Source organism: Sparus aurata, chromosome 1 (genome assembly GCF_900880675.1).
Source record: "Sparus aurata chromosome 1, fSpaAur1.1, whole genome shotgun sequence".
Lineage (NCBI taxonomy): Eukaryota > Metazoa > Chordata > Actinopteri > Spariformes > Sparidae > Sparus > Sparus aurata.
This window is the reverse complement of record NC_044187.1, coordinates 39406054-39423685: the sequence shown is the minus strand read 5'-3', so window position 1 is coordinate 39423685 and position 17632 is coordinate 39406054. Positions and strand designations below refer to the sequence as shown.

Here is a 17632-nt window from a genome sequence, read left to right as displayed (position 1 = left end):
TCTCTCAATTCATTTTAATTCAAATGGCTTTATTGGCATGAGGTAACACTGTACATATTGCCAAAGCAAGGGTTTGGAAAGAATAAATAACAACAATAAAGAAAACCTATATTTACAACAAATTACTTATAATCTATACTGTTGGTAATACTGTAACTATGATTGACTCAATCATAGTAACAATCAATTAATCTCAGTCAATTAGTAATTAATAACAATGAACCAATCAGTTTGTGTCAACTGAAAATCTCTCTCTCTCTCTCTCTCTCTCTCTGTGTAAATGTCTCTTTAATTTGGTAGTGTTTTTGCTCCACACGGTTTGCAGACGGTCTGGTTGTCATATGTAAGGTGTGCCCAGATGTCAATTATATGTTTTCGTCCTGGACCTAGCTCTGACATTTCTGTTGTTCATGAGGCATGCCGTTGCCCTCGGACCGGGTGCACTGCAAACCGTTAACGCTACCGTCTTGCTAACGAGCAAAGTCAGCGGAAATCCGCCAAAGCTGTGCAACTAAATATCATGTAAACAACCTAACTCTTGTGAAAACGTCCACAAAGCTTTGCGAAGTTCTGCAAACTCGTCTATGCTCTTCTTCTGTGTAGATGCTGCTTCCTGTTTAGCTTACCGCGGCTTTTTAGAATGGCTCTGCTGTAATCTGCATCGGTCAACCTACGCTCAAGAGATTCGCTCTGATTGGATCTCTTCTCCATTCTTCCCACCCTAACATTTTCGTCTCGTTTTTATTCGTTGACTAAAGTGTCCGTTATATTTCGTCACAGTCTTCGTCATTATATCGGACTTTTTATTTAGTTGTATATTTTTCGTCCGTGAAAAAGGTTCGTTGACGAATATTTTTCGTCATAGTCTTCGTCAACGAAATTAACTCTGGACTCCAGACAGTGGTCCAGTCCTACTTATAAAAATTCAACAGCTAAATGACTAGATGGAAATCCTTATTATTGTTATTATTATTTTCTTTTTTACATAATCTCTCTCTACACTGAACTTCAGCCAGTTACTTGATAATGATGGCAGAACTAGAGTATGTCAAATGTATATCCTGTTCACCATAATTTGGTAATTTACTGAGTGATATTTTAGATTTTGGAATTGTTACTGGCATATTTTGGCATGTTTATTATGTTCTCTCAGTCTCAAAGCTACCTTATTGTTTTTATGCAAGGCTTTGTCCTGTATCATCCTCCGTTGCACCTGATAGTGTACATTCACCTGCTGTCAGCAATTACATTCTCTCATCTATGTGAGGTTAATTTCTGACAATAGGACTCAAAGTTTGGCTGTTTGAAATTATTCTTTCTGTTAACATTTTTGTGAAGAAACTTTCCACAAACAGAGCAGAACAGGTATTCTTTTTATATTTTAGGCATGTTAATGATTCTACTGATTAAGTCTCATAGATTCACTTACCTCTTCGCGAACATGACATTTATCAGGCTGAAACTAAAATCCTAAGAAGCTTGTGCTGTTAGTAGAGTTTGGTAAATCAGCTTTGGAACACTGACACAAGAAACCCTCAAAGAAAAAGTATAAAATTGAGAAGAAAAAAAAACCTACTCAACTGGTGTTTATAAAAGAAGAATGTGCGGTGACAACGACAAACTTGCATACTTCATAGCAGTGTATACACTTTTCAAGACATGGCTGTGAGATGAGGAGGTGGACATGAAAGTAAAACATCGTTTAGATTGTTTGGAAGTTTCACTGATTGTTTTATTATCCTGCAGTCTTCTCAGTAAAATATCACTTCATTTTATCTTTCTTTTAACATTGTAGCCATTATGTTCAAGTTAATTATCTTTAATTTGATCCTGAAATACGAAGCACTTTGTGAATTCTATTTCAAAAGGAGGTCTTATAGATTAACCGTTGATCACCCTTCTGATGCTTAATAATGATGACTGAAATATAACCGCGATGATAGCGTACAGGTAGAAGTGCCAAATTTGTTCGAGCACCATAAATAGCTACAGCTGTGCATTATGGAGTGTGGAGTGACAGCTGTCCTGATGGAGAATGTCGCTGATGCAACACCATGCCTTAAAAATCTACTTTTTCTTCTTTGACCTTTGTTCTCATAAAAAGGCCCAATAAGAGCAGGCACAAGTATCAATAAACAATCAGATGTTTTGGGTCATTTCACATCCATTTCTGTATAATTTTGAGAATGGAAACGAAGCTTGAGCACCTGTACTTCCACATTTATATAACAATACCAGGCATACACACAGCTTTGTAAATCTGCCAAAAACCATGTGCAAGCTTATTTCTGTCTTTGCACGTACACAAAGTCTTAGTTGTGAATCTGCACAAAGCTTTATACATTTGGCTCCAGGTCTAGTTGAATCACAATACTTAGACATTCTGCTTGTTACCACTGGACAGTGTATCAAGGTCAATTAGTTACATTGGTAAATGCCACTTGTTATGCCAGTGAGTGATATTGTGTTAGACTTGTATTAGCATCCCACGACACTTCCTAGAAGACCAGACCAGTGTTTGTCTTACATCTGAACGTAACACAGCTCCTGTCCAACAGGAAATCAGTATGACTTTCTGGCATTTGTGACAGGTTGAGGACAGTGCTCCTCCTCCTCATCCCTCCACCAATCAGTAGTAGTCTGTCAGTGCAGTATCAGAGCTTTCCTTCATTGTTCCACATAAAAGCAGAGCAAACAGTGACTTGGTTTAAAGGACAACATAGATTTTTCACACCTTTGATTAAGAACTTATAACATTGTCAATGTTTGGTAGTGCAGTCTTTCTCACAGTGGTGCAGTGGTGAATTTGACTAGTTTTCTTAACTTTTCCTTTAAAGACTGTTCTGTTCTTTATGGACATGAAAATGTCTGCAATGTTCCATAATTTCCAGCCATTAATGGGAACCCAATCACCAATTCTATTCTTCAGTCCAGTATGAAGATTTGTACTGGACAGCAGGCAGGGGGAGCTATGCAGCCACGTGACCAATCAGGTATATGTTGTCATACAAGTGGCCAACAAAGTCATCTGAGACATTATGTGCTGCTCGGCGAGTGTTCCTGATAAACTCCCTCTTGGACATTTTGTTTTTGACATGGGGGCTGGACAGGTCAATGGAAAGCAGGATCAGACTGTAGCACAGCACATACACAGCATCTGCAGAGAGATAATAGTAAACTGTGAGCAAACAGGGCTCTTTGATTCTCACAAGCTTTCACACAAAGCTCACAGCTTTGTTGCACTGAATACAACACAGAGAAATAACACTGTACTGTTCAAGTATGTTCAAATCTAAATATGATGAATAAGACATACACTGAGAGGCACAGCATTAAAATTACTGACAAGTAAAGTAAATAACCTTGGTCATTCTGTTACTGTTGCATTGAAACAACGTAATAAATATTATTCTTTCCACCTGTTCGTCCTTTGAATGTTGTAGCGGATGGCTGTATAAATGTATATAGTAATAAATACTAAACTGTTCACCACTTCTGTTTCCAATCCTTTATAGAGGGATTAGATGGGTAGAGTTAGCAGTGAAATGAAAAGGCTGCCTGCAAAAAAACAGCCATTTATCAATCTCTAGCCTTGGGCTCGGAACCATTACACTAATCCTACTAACCATACAAGTAGGTCTGAGGAGTTAACAGTAACTGAGTCAAGAATTGGTTTCTGTATGGTGTGCTGACAGTAACAAAGCCCTTAGCTGGTAAATGTGCTGTCCCTTAATAATACTGAAGCCAGGGATTACTTGAAAATAAAACCTTGACTGTTTAACCCTCACTTTGTGGTTGAGGCAGTGTGTCAGAGGTGCAGCGGATTCAATTCCACTTCTACTCACACGAGAGATTCTGTTTGGTTAGGGTCAGGATAAATTAGCCATTAAGGGTCCAAAGAGGATGTTTCTGAAGGTCATCATCATCAACTCCAAATTTTGACCTGTATACCAGAATGTTTTAAATCTAATTCCCCTGCCTAATCATTTTCTTAAAGCATTTATGTTGTACGGATAACAAAGCCTCTTTCATTTGGGCAAAGCCCACAGGTTTCCTCTAGTGCCACCTTCTGGTCAAACTGCCACTGTACACTGTAATCTTAATTTATGTACACAGTTATGTACAATTGGATGATTTTCTCCGATAAAAAATAAAATAAAATAAGTAAAGGGATCTTTAGTGTTTCACTTGTTTATTTTGTGAGATATTGGAATGTCTTTCTTTCTGTCTTTAATGACCAAATTAAATGTGTCCTATCCTTCAAAAAAAATGTCTGTTTCTTAATTTGCAAAGTGTCATCTGAGATTTTCACAAGTGTTAGATAACAGCACTGCCATGACATTGTCTGTGTACATTTAGGCGGTGGTGGGAATGGTCAGGTTCTGCTGGGGGACACATACCACAGGGCCTAGGGGTTTATATTAACAAATACATTTTACTCATTACATGAAAGAAAACTTCTCACTTAATTCCCATTAAATTACCAGAATTACAAAGTTGTACTGATTATTTCTCAGTAATCAAATTGATGATAGACATTGTACGCTTTCAATTTGATAATTTCATTTCCATTTATCCATTTCTTATCATTTAAATACCCTTTTTCTTTTTAAGTTGAATTACAACCTGACTACTTCTCATAATGTAAAAAAATAATTAAAAAAATCACTGTATCTCTTTCTAATTCTATTTGCACTTTCAATTTTTAATTAAGACCAAAAGTATGTACGATCAGAGGACGCTCTGACTGCTCTGAAACTGGAACTGTGATATTCTGTATTACCACAGCCCCATCTGTGATTGAGAGAATGTTGACCGTTGGATATGAAGAAACACTGAATGGAGGGGAGATTTAGGTGCGACTTAATGGCTGGCTGTAGCATTCACTCCTCCAATAGGATAGTGGTTTTAGGATACGGGCAGATGACAGAAGTTGTATTGTCACAGTGGGTATTCAGTATATCTGTGTGTTTGACAGTACTAACCAGGACTGAGGCCTAGCTCTCGGACAAGATCAGGGTTACAGGTACAAAACCTGTGGCTGAACTTGGTGATGAGGGTCTCTAGATACTCTCCTCTCTCCTCTGGTGCGTGTATGTGTCTGAAGAAGTCTCGGAGAGCGTTAGGGAGGAACTGGTTACTGAAGTTATGGAGGGTCACCAACTCGTCCAGCACATCCCGCCTGCACACACAAGCACAAATACAAATTAAATGGCATTATAAAAGAAAAGGTTTTTAATATGGACACATATACTGAAAGTTGCTGAAATATGTGATGTGGATATGTATTATCACAGAATAAAGGGCAAAATAAATGTGCACTTAATCTCATCATAGACACACTAAATAAACACCACTCCACAGTGGTATTTAAACCTTTTACAACCAAATCGGCATTCATCACTTTAGATCAAGGGCAGACTTTCTTTAGACGTACAGAAGAGTTTTATAATACAGCTGTTGTCACAGAAGTATTTGGTATAAAAATGTCAGTGTAATTGGTATTCTGCATGTTTGTGCATTTGTTAACCTCTCATCCAGGTAAATCCTCAGCATCTTCCAGTTGAGCCTTCTGGTGTAGAAGATGAACTTAGCCAGCTCAGTCGGATGATCCATTAGTATACCATTAGACATGAAATAATTGATACCCTAAAGACACACACACACACACACACACACACACACACACACACACACACAGATAATCATATCTCTTCTGAGGGTAGGTCTAACAGAGTCTTTATCCAGACACAAACTCAAACTTTGATGATGAGGTGGATTAATGAAACTTGAGTAGCTTGTGATTGTAACATCAAACACTGAATTTTGTAGTGACACCATTGTTGCAAACTTAACAGTCAAATATGCACGTGCATATGCATACTCCCCACAGCTAGGAGGTAGTATGCATGCTTAGGACAAGAGATCTCTGATGTTGGGGCATGTTACCTCCTGTGGGTTAGCATTGAATGTCAGACTGCCTTCATCTAGTTTTAGGTATAGTCTTCTATATGAAAAACCAGCAGGTAGTCTTCTGTTGTAGATGGAGCAGTGTCCCCATGTGGATTTACACAGCCTGGTGGATTGAGACACATGGATTATAGAGGAAAATCAATTAATCAAGAACACAACAGAAATTTACTGTATACATGTAACAAGAAAAGGTGCGCCATAGAAAACAAAAGACAAAGACAGCAGTATGACCGTAACAATTGTGTAGTCAGCTATTGGCAAAATATGTCATTTATTTTGAAACACTGACTTTCTGTCTCCTTTAAGTCTAGCTGTCATAATTTATTTTGGTTGTCAAGTTTAGCAGATCACACAACACAGTGGCTGGTCACCAAGAAGCATTCATCAACTTCAATCAAACCACCACCTCATTACTTTAATCACAACAATAAGATCATAGAAACTATAGGAGAAGCTCCTTACCCCTGCCATAGATATTCGTCATTTCCCAATTCCTGCCAAACACAGCCAGCCAGGCACAGATCAGTAGCATTCAGGTACGACAGTATGGTGATGCCTAATTCGGGTGGTAACATCTCCAAATCTATAAAACTGTGCTGTTCTTTACCTACAGTTGGCAGGAAAAATGAAGAGACAGCCAAAAAATTGAAAACAAGCTAAGTGACACCTGCCACAAAAATGTATGCACAAAACAATTTCTTACAATCAGGTTTTATATTGTTTGTGTCTTTGCAACTGTGATGCCTTACAGCAGGATGGTCCTCGGATGTTCTTAATGTGATTTCATCCCAAGGGCCAGGGGTATGAATGTGTTGTAAATTGTATGCATATTAACCCTATGATAATCAAGTGATAAACAGTGCCTCTAACCCAGTGTCCTCAGGTATATGCTCAAGTCCCCGTTATTTTGGTCATCTTTCAGGAGCCATTTTCACACAGAGACACCACATTATCACCGCAGCAGTGGTTCACCAATTCTGCGCCGTTAGTTGTTCACACAGAGTGAAGCAACTCCACCATGAAGATGAACCACTGTGTAATTCACCCCTTGCCGCTTCTAAGACATTCACACAAAGGTGGAGGCTGAGAATTGCTACAGGATCCCCCCATTCAAACGGCAGTGTGAAAGGGGCTAGGGCTGACTGTGCATATCCTGTCTGATAAGATGTCAAAAAATGCCCCAAATAACTACTTCAAATGACTTATTATCCACGATGACATTGGCTGACTGCCGGTTCTACAAAAATATTACAAGGCACAAAAATCAACTAACGTCATAGTTTTTTTTTATACTTTAATATAAAACAGGATACACTTGTATAATAATGCCTGTTGAAGAAATTTTAAGTTAAATCTGATTTATAGCACTTTAGCAACACCATTACATGTGGACAGTTATTGGGTACGACATTTTCTGACTATAATGTCTAATAGTTCATGCATGATTCAGTAATTTCTACTATGCTGACTTAAGGAGGAGCAAGAGGGGCAACCAAAGATGATTAACTCCGCAAAGACTATATTCACAATACATAATAAGAGCATGCAGTGTAGTTACAGAGTGTTGATACAGAGTTAAGCTGGTTTCTGACCAAATCTGGTGGTGCAGCAAAAATACAGGTCTTCCTCCAATTATTTTTATGAGGGTAGTCTGTTTTGGCTTGTTGTAAGGGGTTCAGCTAAATAAAACTGAATCAACTCCTGGAGAAACACAGCCTGACAGTTGAAGTGACCAATAACATAACTGCTGAACAGACAGCATGACTGACGACATACACAGTGGATTTTAATGTAATGTGTCACATGTATTCACTCAATTTGTCTTTGTGCACCAGTTAAAACACATCCATAGTTGTCGACGCTCACAGTAGAACCAGCATGTTTAACCAACTGTGGCAAAGGCATGACTGGAGATCCGAGGCAGAGCAAAATGGGTCAATAGTAGAGCATGTCATTTAGCATGGCTAAATGCTACGAAGGGAACACAATGGGCATCTATTTGTGAAGCGTGATGCTTCACTTGTGATCATTCAGTTTGTTTTTTTGCCCCAGTTTTAAACACACAGTTGTGATCTGCCTCAAATCCTGGTGCTTTACTGTTATTTTCAATCCATCGATGGGGACAAACGATCCCTAGTAGGACCAGCACCCTAGTAGGATTACAACATAGCAGCTGCGCCTTTCAACAAACTGATCAGTCCCCCACTGACACACACATGGGCCATGGAGTGACACTCCCACATCACCGCACAAGCCTGCAGCGTTTCACAGCATCACCAGATTTAGTCTGAATCTCTCTATAAAAGCAAGAAATCTCTGTCTGTCTGTCTGTCTGTGTGTGTGTGTGTGTGTGTGTGTGTTCCTCAAATATCTCTGCTGGTCAGGATCAGACTGACCTGAGACTTTCAACATGGCTGCTGCGTGGTTCAGTGGTGTGCAACTAAGCATTTGCTTGGACTGCAATGGTAGCGTGAATAGATTATTTCATAAATGCTTTACAAATTCTGCAAGCATTGTCCACCGGAGCCACCACAGTCACGTGCGCACCAGAGCCAACCACTGCACACCGTGGCCACGTGCGCACCAGAGCCAATCACTGCAGAGCTCAAGCCCACGACATACCTTAAAAAACAAGCGGATTTATACCTGCAGCTGCGCGAGCTGGACCGGGATTTTGCCGGCGGTTCGCTTACGTTCTGTGCATCTAAACTGACTGTTGTGGATTAATGAGATTAAACAAGTCCAAGTCTGTTCGGGTCTGAGGAGATCCGGAGACGCGCGGACAACAAAGTGGGATCAGAATCTGTGGATGTTCGTGTGTAGCTACGCTAGCCGCTAGCTACGCGGCTCACCACCCGAGTCGACGGAGCGGACGCACTGGCACGTCCAAAACCGGATTTAGGGTAAATAATGTCCAACACGCTTTTTCGCGAACATTGCCATTACGTTTGCTTTATGTCTGGTGCAGGAAGAAACAGTAAAAATGTGCTTTTGTCACAAGCGGTTTTATACCTGCAGCGGCGCGAGCTGGACCGGGATTTTGCCGGCGGTTCGGTCCCATTCTGTTCTGTTCTGTTCATCTAAACTGACTGTTGTGGATTGTAATGAGATTAAACAAGTCCAAGTCTGTTCGGGTCTGAGGAGATCCGGAGACGCGCGGACAACAAAGTGGGATCAGAATCTGTGGATGTTCGTGTGTAGCTACGCTAGCCGCTAGCTACGCGGCTCACCACCCGAGTCGACGGAGCGGACGCACTGGCACGTCCAAAACCGGATTTAGGGTAAATAATGTCCAACACGCTTTTTCGCGAACATTGCCATTACGTTTGCTTTATGTCTGGTGCAGGAAGAAACAGTAAAAATGTGCTTTTGTCACAAGCGGTTTTATACCTGCAGCGGCGCGAGCTGGACCGGGATTTTGCCGGCGGTTCGGTCCCATTCTGTTCTGTTCTGTTCATCTAAACTGACTGTTGTGGATTGTAATGAGATTAAACAAGTCCAGACCGAGTCTGTTCGGGTCTGAGGAGATCTGGAGACGCGCGGTCAACAAAGTGGGATCGGAATCTGTGGATGTTAGTGTGTAGCTAGCTGCTAGCCGCTAACCGACCCACACGGCCCACCTCCCGAGTTGACGGAGCGGATGCACTGGCACGTCCAAAACTGGATTTAGGGTAAATAATGTCCAACACGCTTTTTCGCGAACATTGCCGTTACGTTTGCTTTGTGTCTGGTGCAAGAAGAAACAGCAAAAATGTGCTTTTGTCACGAAAGTGTCCAAGCAGCAAGTTTGGTTGTTGAGGAACAGGAAGATGTGGGAGGGACATCGGCAGATGATTGACAGCAGCAGTGATGTGTTGGAGACGGCGACAGAGATAGCGAGTTTTGAGAGTTGAGAGATTTGTGACATATAGCGTGTTTGGAGTGGGTAGTTAGTGTGTTATGTAGTATTTGGTGTGGTGTGTTTAGTGAGTAGTGGAGTCGTGTTGTGAGGCAAACCAAGGAGGAGACGGCTGAATGTGGAACAGGCAGGAAAGAGCTGAGGAGCCTGAGGCATTGCCTGCATTTAAATGTAAATAGTTACACATAACTTTGTAAATTTCAAAAACTTATGCACCAATTTAGTAAACAACAATTTATATTTGCATTATAACTAATGCAATTGGTTCATTAAACATATTTGTGGTTTTCACAGTAAAAAAACTAACTTTTTCTACTCTGATTTTATGTTATTTTGTGATTTTAGGTCCATAGTGTTAATATAGTACCTTAAAATGAAAAAATAACTGTACAGTCACACATGTGAGGTTGTGCTAAAAATAATTACACCAAGTAAGGCAAGGTAAATAGTTTTTAAGGTGAAATATAATGGTATAATCAAAAGTAGTCAAAAACAGCCAATTATATCCCTGACGTCCCACCTTCAAACACAGCCTCATTTGGCCATCCATGAAAAAGCTACTTAACCTCCCACTTTTCCATAGGAATACATGCTTCCTACAGGCAATGCACTAGTGTGCCCTTAATAGTACTACTTATGTGCTTCACCTGTGCTGTGTGTGTTCATACCTCCAATGCGTGTTCTCAGCAGATGGTAGATATCAGGGCCATAACAGTGCTGAGGGGCTCTTTTCTGGAGACCTCCATCTCTCCCTGCAAAAGAAAGCAAATAAATCAAATGTAAATGTAAATCAAATTTTCAAAAATGAGTTCAAACATTTGAACGCTGTCTTAACTGCTTCTACTTAGCATGATGTTGTGGTTGGAAACTATCCCAGCATGCAATGTGGAGCCAAAGTTAACTTGATAAATAGATGAATTAATTAGAAAGACTTACTTATTACAAAAGTAAAACATAACACAGAAACCTTCCAGGTCAGACAAAAGCCACTACAATAAAATCCATTGACTGTAGAACAAAGAGATCCACCCAAGAGAAGGTAAGGCACAGTTAGCAATCACTCCCAAAAAAAATGTAATAAACAGATTTATTGATTATTAATTAAGCAAGAATATTAATAATTGTAGGAAAACAAACAAAAAAACAAAAACAGGCAACAACAGAGTGAGTTACAACCGCAATATTAGTGAAAATAATAACCTGAAGAATATGCAGATGAGTAAAAAGAAAACAAAGCACAAATAAATAAATAAAGAAGGTAACATTTGGGGAGAGATAAAACCACAGTTATAAGTCTGGGTTTTCGGCCAGAGATACATGATTTCAAAAAGCCCCCATACAAAATCATTATTATAATTATTCAGTCTTTTGCTAAATTGTAAAAACCTGAAAACTGGCTTATTCACCATACTGGGTAAGGTGCTCACGAAATTTACACATATAAAAATATATTATTATGTCAAAAACTGCAAGGGAGGGAGGGATTCTCCGATTTAGGACAGATCTCCAAACACATGTCCACATGTCCTAGGAGCATAAAAACAGCATGGCAACCTGATTTGTGCATGTGTGTTGTCATCTATGATATCAATCTGATCCATCTCACTTTGGCACTAAACTGTGGGTCTAACCTGTACTATGTTACTTTACAGGTTCCCTTTTGTTTTCATTGCAATGTGTTACTTTTCTCTGTACAGCAATTACTCTACCATGGGTGGAAACAGCATCATTTTAGTTGTATCTTTTTCATTTTTTGTCTAAAAACTAGGGCTATCAAACGATTAATTTTTTTAATCGCGATTATTCACATTTTTTCCATAGTTAACTTACGATTAATTGCAATCGTCACATTTTTCTCTGTTTTAAATGGACCTTAATGTATTTTTTCATGTTCTTAATACTTTTAACAACATAAGAAAGGGCAAATATGCTTGCTTTATGAAAATGTTTATTCAACACTTCAAATCATGCAGGAAACTAAAAGGCTCAAAAAATCTCCCCTCACCCTAAATGGGAAATCAAAACATGGTGATGTCTGCCTTTGGCGGGGGGGGGGGGCTCTCTGCATCTGCCATGTATTTGGCTTGCAAATGATATTTGAGACCCGACGTACTTCAATGGCAACTCATTTCATGTCGACAGTACATGCAGATAACTTTTGTCCTATCGACTGAACCATCTGACAGTGTTTCTTAAGTGAATTTGCCGTTCATAAGTCTTTTCTCCATTTCCTTTCACTTTCACTTTTGAATGAATGAATGAATGAATGAATGAATGCTTTATTTCAAACATGTGAAAAATATATTACACTTGAAGCACAAGTCATTAAAACCCTTTGTATGTTTAAAAAGGAGTAGGAAGAAGCATTAGCTTATTAATTCCTACCCCTTCTCCACTTAGTACCTAGTACTATAGGTTATCTTACTTCCTGTGTATCCTGTTTTTTTTTTGTTTTTGTTTTTGTTTTAATACTCTCGACAAAAACAATCACCAACAAACAACACAATAACCGCTTGTGTAAAAATAAAATAAATGACAAGTATGGCAAAATGTGACTTTTCAGTCCACCGTGTTTTTCCCTGAACGCCAACCCTGCTTCTTCATCTTCTGATTCCCTTTCTTATTGTTCTGCCACCCTCTGGATCAAGACTACAGGTGCCGTAAATCATACAGTGCGCATTTCATTTTTTTTTTAATACTGAGGGTTAATCACGCATTAAAAAATTAACGGCGTTAAGAGGAAGTTGCGTTAACGAGTTATTAACGCGTTAACTTTGACAGCCCTACTAAAAACATAACTCAAACAGCATAACCTTGTTTGCAGTGTGAGTTATGTTTTTAGTTGTTGATACTGTCCTAGATCTCTGACATTTATCAGCCTGAAAAAAATTTGTCATCTTCTGTGGCTGGTGGGGTCTATCAAGTATCGTACTGAGAGTAGGGCTGTAAAGACACACGTTTTGAAACTGAAATCGCGACACTCAGATCCATGAACCTGTCTCGCGATGAGAGGAGGCAGAATTGCGACACAACTTCCAGTCCAGATTCAGCCCTATGAGTAATAATAAGTAGCCCCTTTCACACAGAGGCGCTGCATTAACACCATAGCGGTGGTTCGCCAATTCTGCACCATTGGTCGTTAACACAGAGCGAAGCACCACAGGAGTAAAGACGAACAGCTGTGTAATTCACAGTAAGTGGGAGCTACGGTTCCTAAAGAGACGTGACGTACACGCCATGATGATGAGACGTATGTGTTTTCAAGGTGTTTCCCCGGTGTCCCCCGCAATCTAAACCCGCGGATAAATTATGCTTTTTTTAATGTGTCATGATTGAGATCCTGACCCACCAAACATCCTGAAAAGTAACAAAGTTAAGTTTTTCGCTCTAAATTACATGATTACATAATCCCCATCAGTAAACAGGTTGCTGTCTGACTCTGTCACTCGCAAAGACAGAGGCTGTTTTCAGGGATAAAGTTCACTGAAATCTCCGTCCAAAGGGCTGACCGTCGCGGAGATTTTTTTTCATCATAAACACTTGGTGAGTTAATTTTTCTTGCCGCTGACGGTCGCTGTTTTTCGAGCAGTAATGTGATGAGGATTCGGTAGGACAGGTGGGAGGATAGACGCTTCTCCATGTACAGCTGCAGTATTTTATTTCCTTGTTGCCAAAGACATTTACTATGTTACCTTAGTTTGGTTCAGTAACGTTGCTTTGTGGGACATTTCTCTTTATTTAGTTGAGTGAGGGACCTGTGCCGTTATCAGATTGTACGATCGACACACCCTCCACACTGGTTCAGTTAGCCAATACTGCTTCCTCTGATACTATCAGACAAGTATTATATTCAGAAGTTATTAAAATGTTACATAAATAAAATGTTTAATAAAAAATAAAAAAAATCGAGGGTTGTATCGAACTGTGGGTTAGAAATTGTGTATCGTTACAGCCCTAACTGAGAGTGATTATATTTTTGACAAATAACAAAATATTTCACATTAAAAAGTGTAGTCAAACGATCAATCAATAGACTTCACTTTATTCACATCGGATGTGCACAATGCCACCTCAAACATAAACAGGAACATTTGAAATGAAGCTGATGAGTTTCATATGAAATACATTCAGGTGTACTTATTTTCATTTGTGCTTGCTGTGCTGATATTGAACAGAAAGTGTTTTTACTGTAACAGGACCAGAGCTCTATTTTAACTTTCTTTTTTGTGACCAGACTCGTATTTATTGGATATTTAAAAAAGCATTGATGTCCACCATTTCTTGTAGCAGCAGTCCCTCCTAAAATAAGAAAGCACTGAGCTTACATTACCTTGCTCTTGTCCTCCTCCTCCTTGGTCAACCAGTCGGTCTGCAAGCTCTTCCTGAAGCTGCTGCTGTTGTCTGGGAGGCAGCCTCCACAGTCCCTGACCCATCTATATGGCATCATAGTATCACAGAAGAAGAAAGTCACTTAGATGATAATATATGAAGTTTGCCCCAAAGTAAAAGTGCTCAATGCTCAGAATCAGAATCAGTTCTTTGGGTTGACACATGGATGTGAAAAATAGGTGACAAACAACAGAAATGTCTATGTACAAATCAAGTGATTCTGTTTATTGAAAGCAACCCCTCCATTGAATAAAACTTATTCAGAGATTAAAAGGGCAGATTATAATTGTATCAACTGTAGTTAGTAATGGCAGCTGCAGTTTTCTTGCTATGTTTTCATTCTGTTCAAGTACAAAGAACTATAAAGAAGTAACTGCGTTTTACCTTTGATATGTGATGAGCATAATTTAGTAGATTACGTATGATTAAGCTGTTTACTTGTGCAGACAGAAACCAGGCTTTACGTGTTTGATCTCTCTCTGCTTTTCTGTTTTTAGGGGCTAAAATTATAGAACATTATATTTGAGAAATCCAATTTTGTAGATCTGTAATTTGTCATTCCGTTACTGAGGGGTGCCATCTTTTTGTTATTGTCTGCACAAGGATGAAGTCCATCTTGTAAGCAGATGACCATTGCCAGTCACACAAGTTTATGGTCATATTATTATAACATAATGTTTTATTTCTTTGAATGAGATTGCACAGTGCTTACAGTTGTAGCAGAAATCACACACGTTTGACTGAAAAACCTGTTGACTTAGGAGTTTATATCAACCACTGACATACAGTAGTACATACACCTCCAGAACGACCGAGTCATTGTCAGAATTCTGTGCTGATGAACTTCAACATTAGCTATGTATGTTAGTCGACTGGACTAGTTATGTGCCAGCACACAGCAGCAACACATTGCAGCAGCGGCACCCAGAGAAGTCCTCTGCCTCTCAGTCTGTCTAACGTCAGCTGTGTTGCATAAACAAATCCATTACACTGTTGTAAACATCAATGTTGGAAACTCGGAGCAAGGTACTGTGACGTATAGTCCCGCCTTCTCCTAAATACCATTGGCCGTCATTGTCACAACAGCATTCAGACTAGAATGTCATTGGCTGAGTTAGCAATCACGCACAACCTTTGTTTTTTCTTTTTTACTAATCCTAGAGTTAGCTTACCGAGCTAGTTTAACTTGACGAAGACAGCGTCAAACTAGACTGGTTGATTTTGCTGCCATATTAAAGAACATTTAGAGTGTTTCTTTTACAAGTAGTGTGCAGTATTTCTTATGAGTACAACAGTAATCGCTACCTAACCTACCTGAGTTTTGATATCCCTCTGATAACCGATTTTCACACAAGGACAGCTGAAAAAACGGTATCCGGCTATTAGACTTATCCAGCTGTCATTTCATTTAGCAAAGTACAAATTAAAATAGGGTAGATGCTCTTTGTATCGAGGTGAACCTTTCACATATCGTTATATCATGTGTTTTCACTGTCTTCCTCCTCTTGTCACCTCTGTCCCTCCCACTTCTCTCCCTCGCCTGTCAAATAGAAACAGATGAAGTAGAAGAAAATTTGGACTTTTACAACAATGTGTCGAGCGCATTAATTTCCCATGTAAGCAGACGCAGCATATAACAAACTGATAGAACGTGACATCGAAATAAAGTTGGACGTATAAGCGGAAAAAAGGAGAGCGTAGAGTGCTTTGTCACGTACGTCACCTCGTTACATTACGTGAAAAAAACACGCATACATCGCTATGGTGCAGTAGCCAATCCTGCTCTGTGCTGTTGATCAACCGGCAGAAACAAACAAGCTTCAGCTCGCTCGCTAGCTTTAACTTGAAATAAATCTTATTGCACTTTTTTGAACAGGGAAACAGTGACTGTAGAGTAATCAATTAAAGACCATTAATATAACTGAATCTCAACTTTCGAGTCTACTACGTCATTTGTGTTGCCAAAGCACAGGTTTGTAACATTAGTATAGTTAAAAGAAAAAGCTAGCTAATATTTTGCTAATGTTAGCGCTGCAATAGCTACTAGTTAACGTAAGCTAATGAAAACAACCATCCCCTCTTTTTTTTTTCTTTTTTTACAGAAAAACATGCTGTCTACTGGAGATGTCCAAGGTTTCCTTCGTCGACTCGAAACTCTCCTTCGTGTGATCAAGTACCCGGGATATGTCGACTACAATGGGTAGGCCACGAAACTGCGAGTAACGCCAAGAGTATTAACAAAAAAATTAAAATACATATATTATGGATTGTCTGCACACTGTGAGCACATCCCAAAGTCACACCACACGGTAGCATCTGCAGGCACTAAACTCCAAATGTGAATATTTGTAATGTAACATTGCTTTTTCTCATCCTCTTGAATCATGTTAAATTGATTTTCATGTTTGGCTCAGTTGTTAAAGTTCTTGTAAGCTTGTTTTGCCGGCAAAGGTTAAAGGTTTATGATTTCAATTGTGTGAAGGTCATTGTTGAGTGTGTTTGATAATAACCTATGGGACACCGGGGTTACAATTTGATGTGGCAGCTGAACTGTACGCGAGTCAAATAGCTTAAAACTGGCTAACGGTACCCTTTTGTCTTTACTAGCATCGTCTCTTCAAATGCAGTGCTTCACTGCTCTGGCTAAATGGACAGTAACCTGACATGAAACATATATATATATATATGTGTGTGTGTGTGTGTATATGTGTGTGTATATGTGTATATATGTATGTATGTATGTGTGTGTATATGTGTGTATATATATATGTGTGTGTGTGTGTGTGTGTGTGTATATATATAGATATATGTGAGGAGAAATATATATATATATATAGTATTTATTATATATTATTATATACATGTAGGGATACATACATTACAGAGACATACATAGATTATATATATAGATATATATATATATATATATATATATAGATATACATCTATATAGTACAAGATTACCAATACATACAGATAGTAGATTAGCTATATATATATATTATATATATATATATATATTATATATATATATAGATATAGTTTATATATATTATATTATAATATAGATATATATATATTAGATAGATAGATAGATAGATAGATAGATAGAGACCTTTTTCGCCTGAGCCTTGAAAGAAAGTTTAGAGTCAACCAAAACACCAAGGTACTTGTATTCAGATACAACCTGTAGCCTCTCCCCTGATACAAAGATATCCGGCTCAACACTAGGACTGTTCTTCTTGGTGAAAAACATACATACTGTTTTAGACACATTCAGCTGCAAACAGCATTGCTTTAACCATGCTGTTACATGAGTCATGGAGTTTGTAAGTTTATCAGCAACCTGTGCTGCTACCATGTACATAAATT

The 17632-nt window shown here is 38.9% G+C and overlaps 2 protein-coding genes across 5 annotated transcripts in view; one reads left to right on the top strand and one right to left on the bottom strand.

The window, feature by feature from the left end:
* Nucleotides 1-1710: 1710 nt before the first annotated feature.
* fbxo8 (F-box protein 8) lies at nt 1711-15990 on the bottom strand. 2 transcript variants are annotated; one of them, XM_030428285.1, is made up of 8 exons: nt 15575-15990; nt 14202-14304; nt 10540-10623; nt 6436-6580; nt 5950-6076; nt 5531-5649; nt 4986-5182; nt 2970-3157 (listed from the first exon to the last, which is right to left on the bottom strand). In XM_030428285.1, the coding sequence occupies exons 2-8, from the start codon at nt 14302-14304 to the stop codon at nt 2970-2972; spliced, it is 963 nt and encodes a 320-aa protein (XP_030284145.1). In that variant the 5' UTR covers nt 15575-15990. The 2 variants fall into 2 exon arrangements, with proteins under 2 accessions (XP_030284155.1, XP_030284145.1); XM_030428295.1 differs by lacking the exon at nt 15575-15990 and having other exon boundaries at nt 1711-3157.
* Nucleotides 15991-16009: 19 nt separating this feature from the next.
* Nucleotides 16010-17632, top strand: part of cep44 (centrosomal protein 44) — a 52950-nt gene continuing 51327 nt past the window's right edge. For all 3 annotated transcript variants that reach the window (XM_030428270.1, XM_030428274.1, XM_030428262.1), the window contains exons 1-2: nt 16010-16232; nt 16363-16460. In XM_030428270.1, coding sequence (XP_030284130.1) covers nt 16369-16460 — 92 coding nt within the window. In that variant the 5' untranslated portion in view covers nt 16010-16232; nt 16363-16368. The remainder of the gene's footprint in view (nt 16233-16362; nt 16461-17632) is intronic.

Excerpts from the sequence above, each read along its gene's own strand:
- fbxo8 (XM_030428285.1), bottom strand. The coding sequence starts at position 14,304 with ATGGGTCAGGGACTGTGGAGGCTGCCTCCCAGACAACAGCAGCAGCTT. Across the intron at positions 10,624-14,201 it reads AGGAGGAGGACAAGAGCAAG|GGAGAGATGGAGGTCTCCAG; the intron begins GTAATGTAAGCT and ends TTTCTTTTGCAG. Across the intron at positions 3,158-4,985 it reads AGAGCTAGGCCTCAGTCCTG|ATGCTGTGTATGTGCTGTGC; the intron begins GTTAGTACTGTC and ends ATCTCTCTGCAG.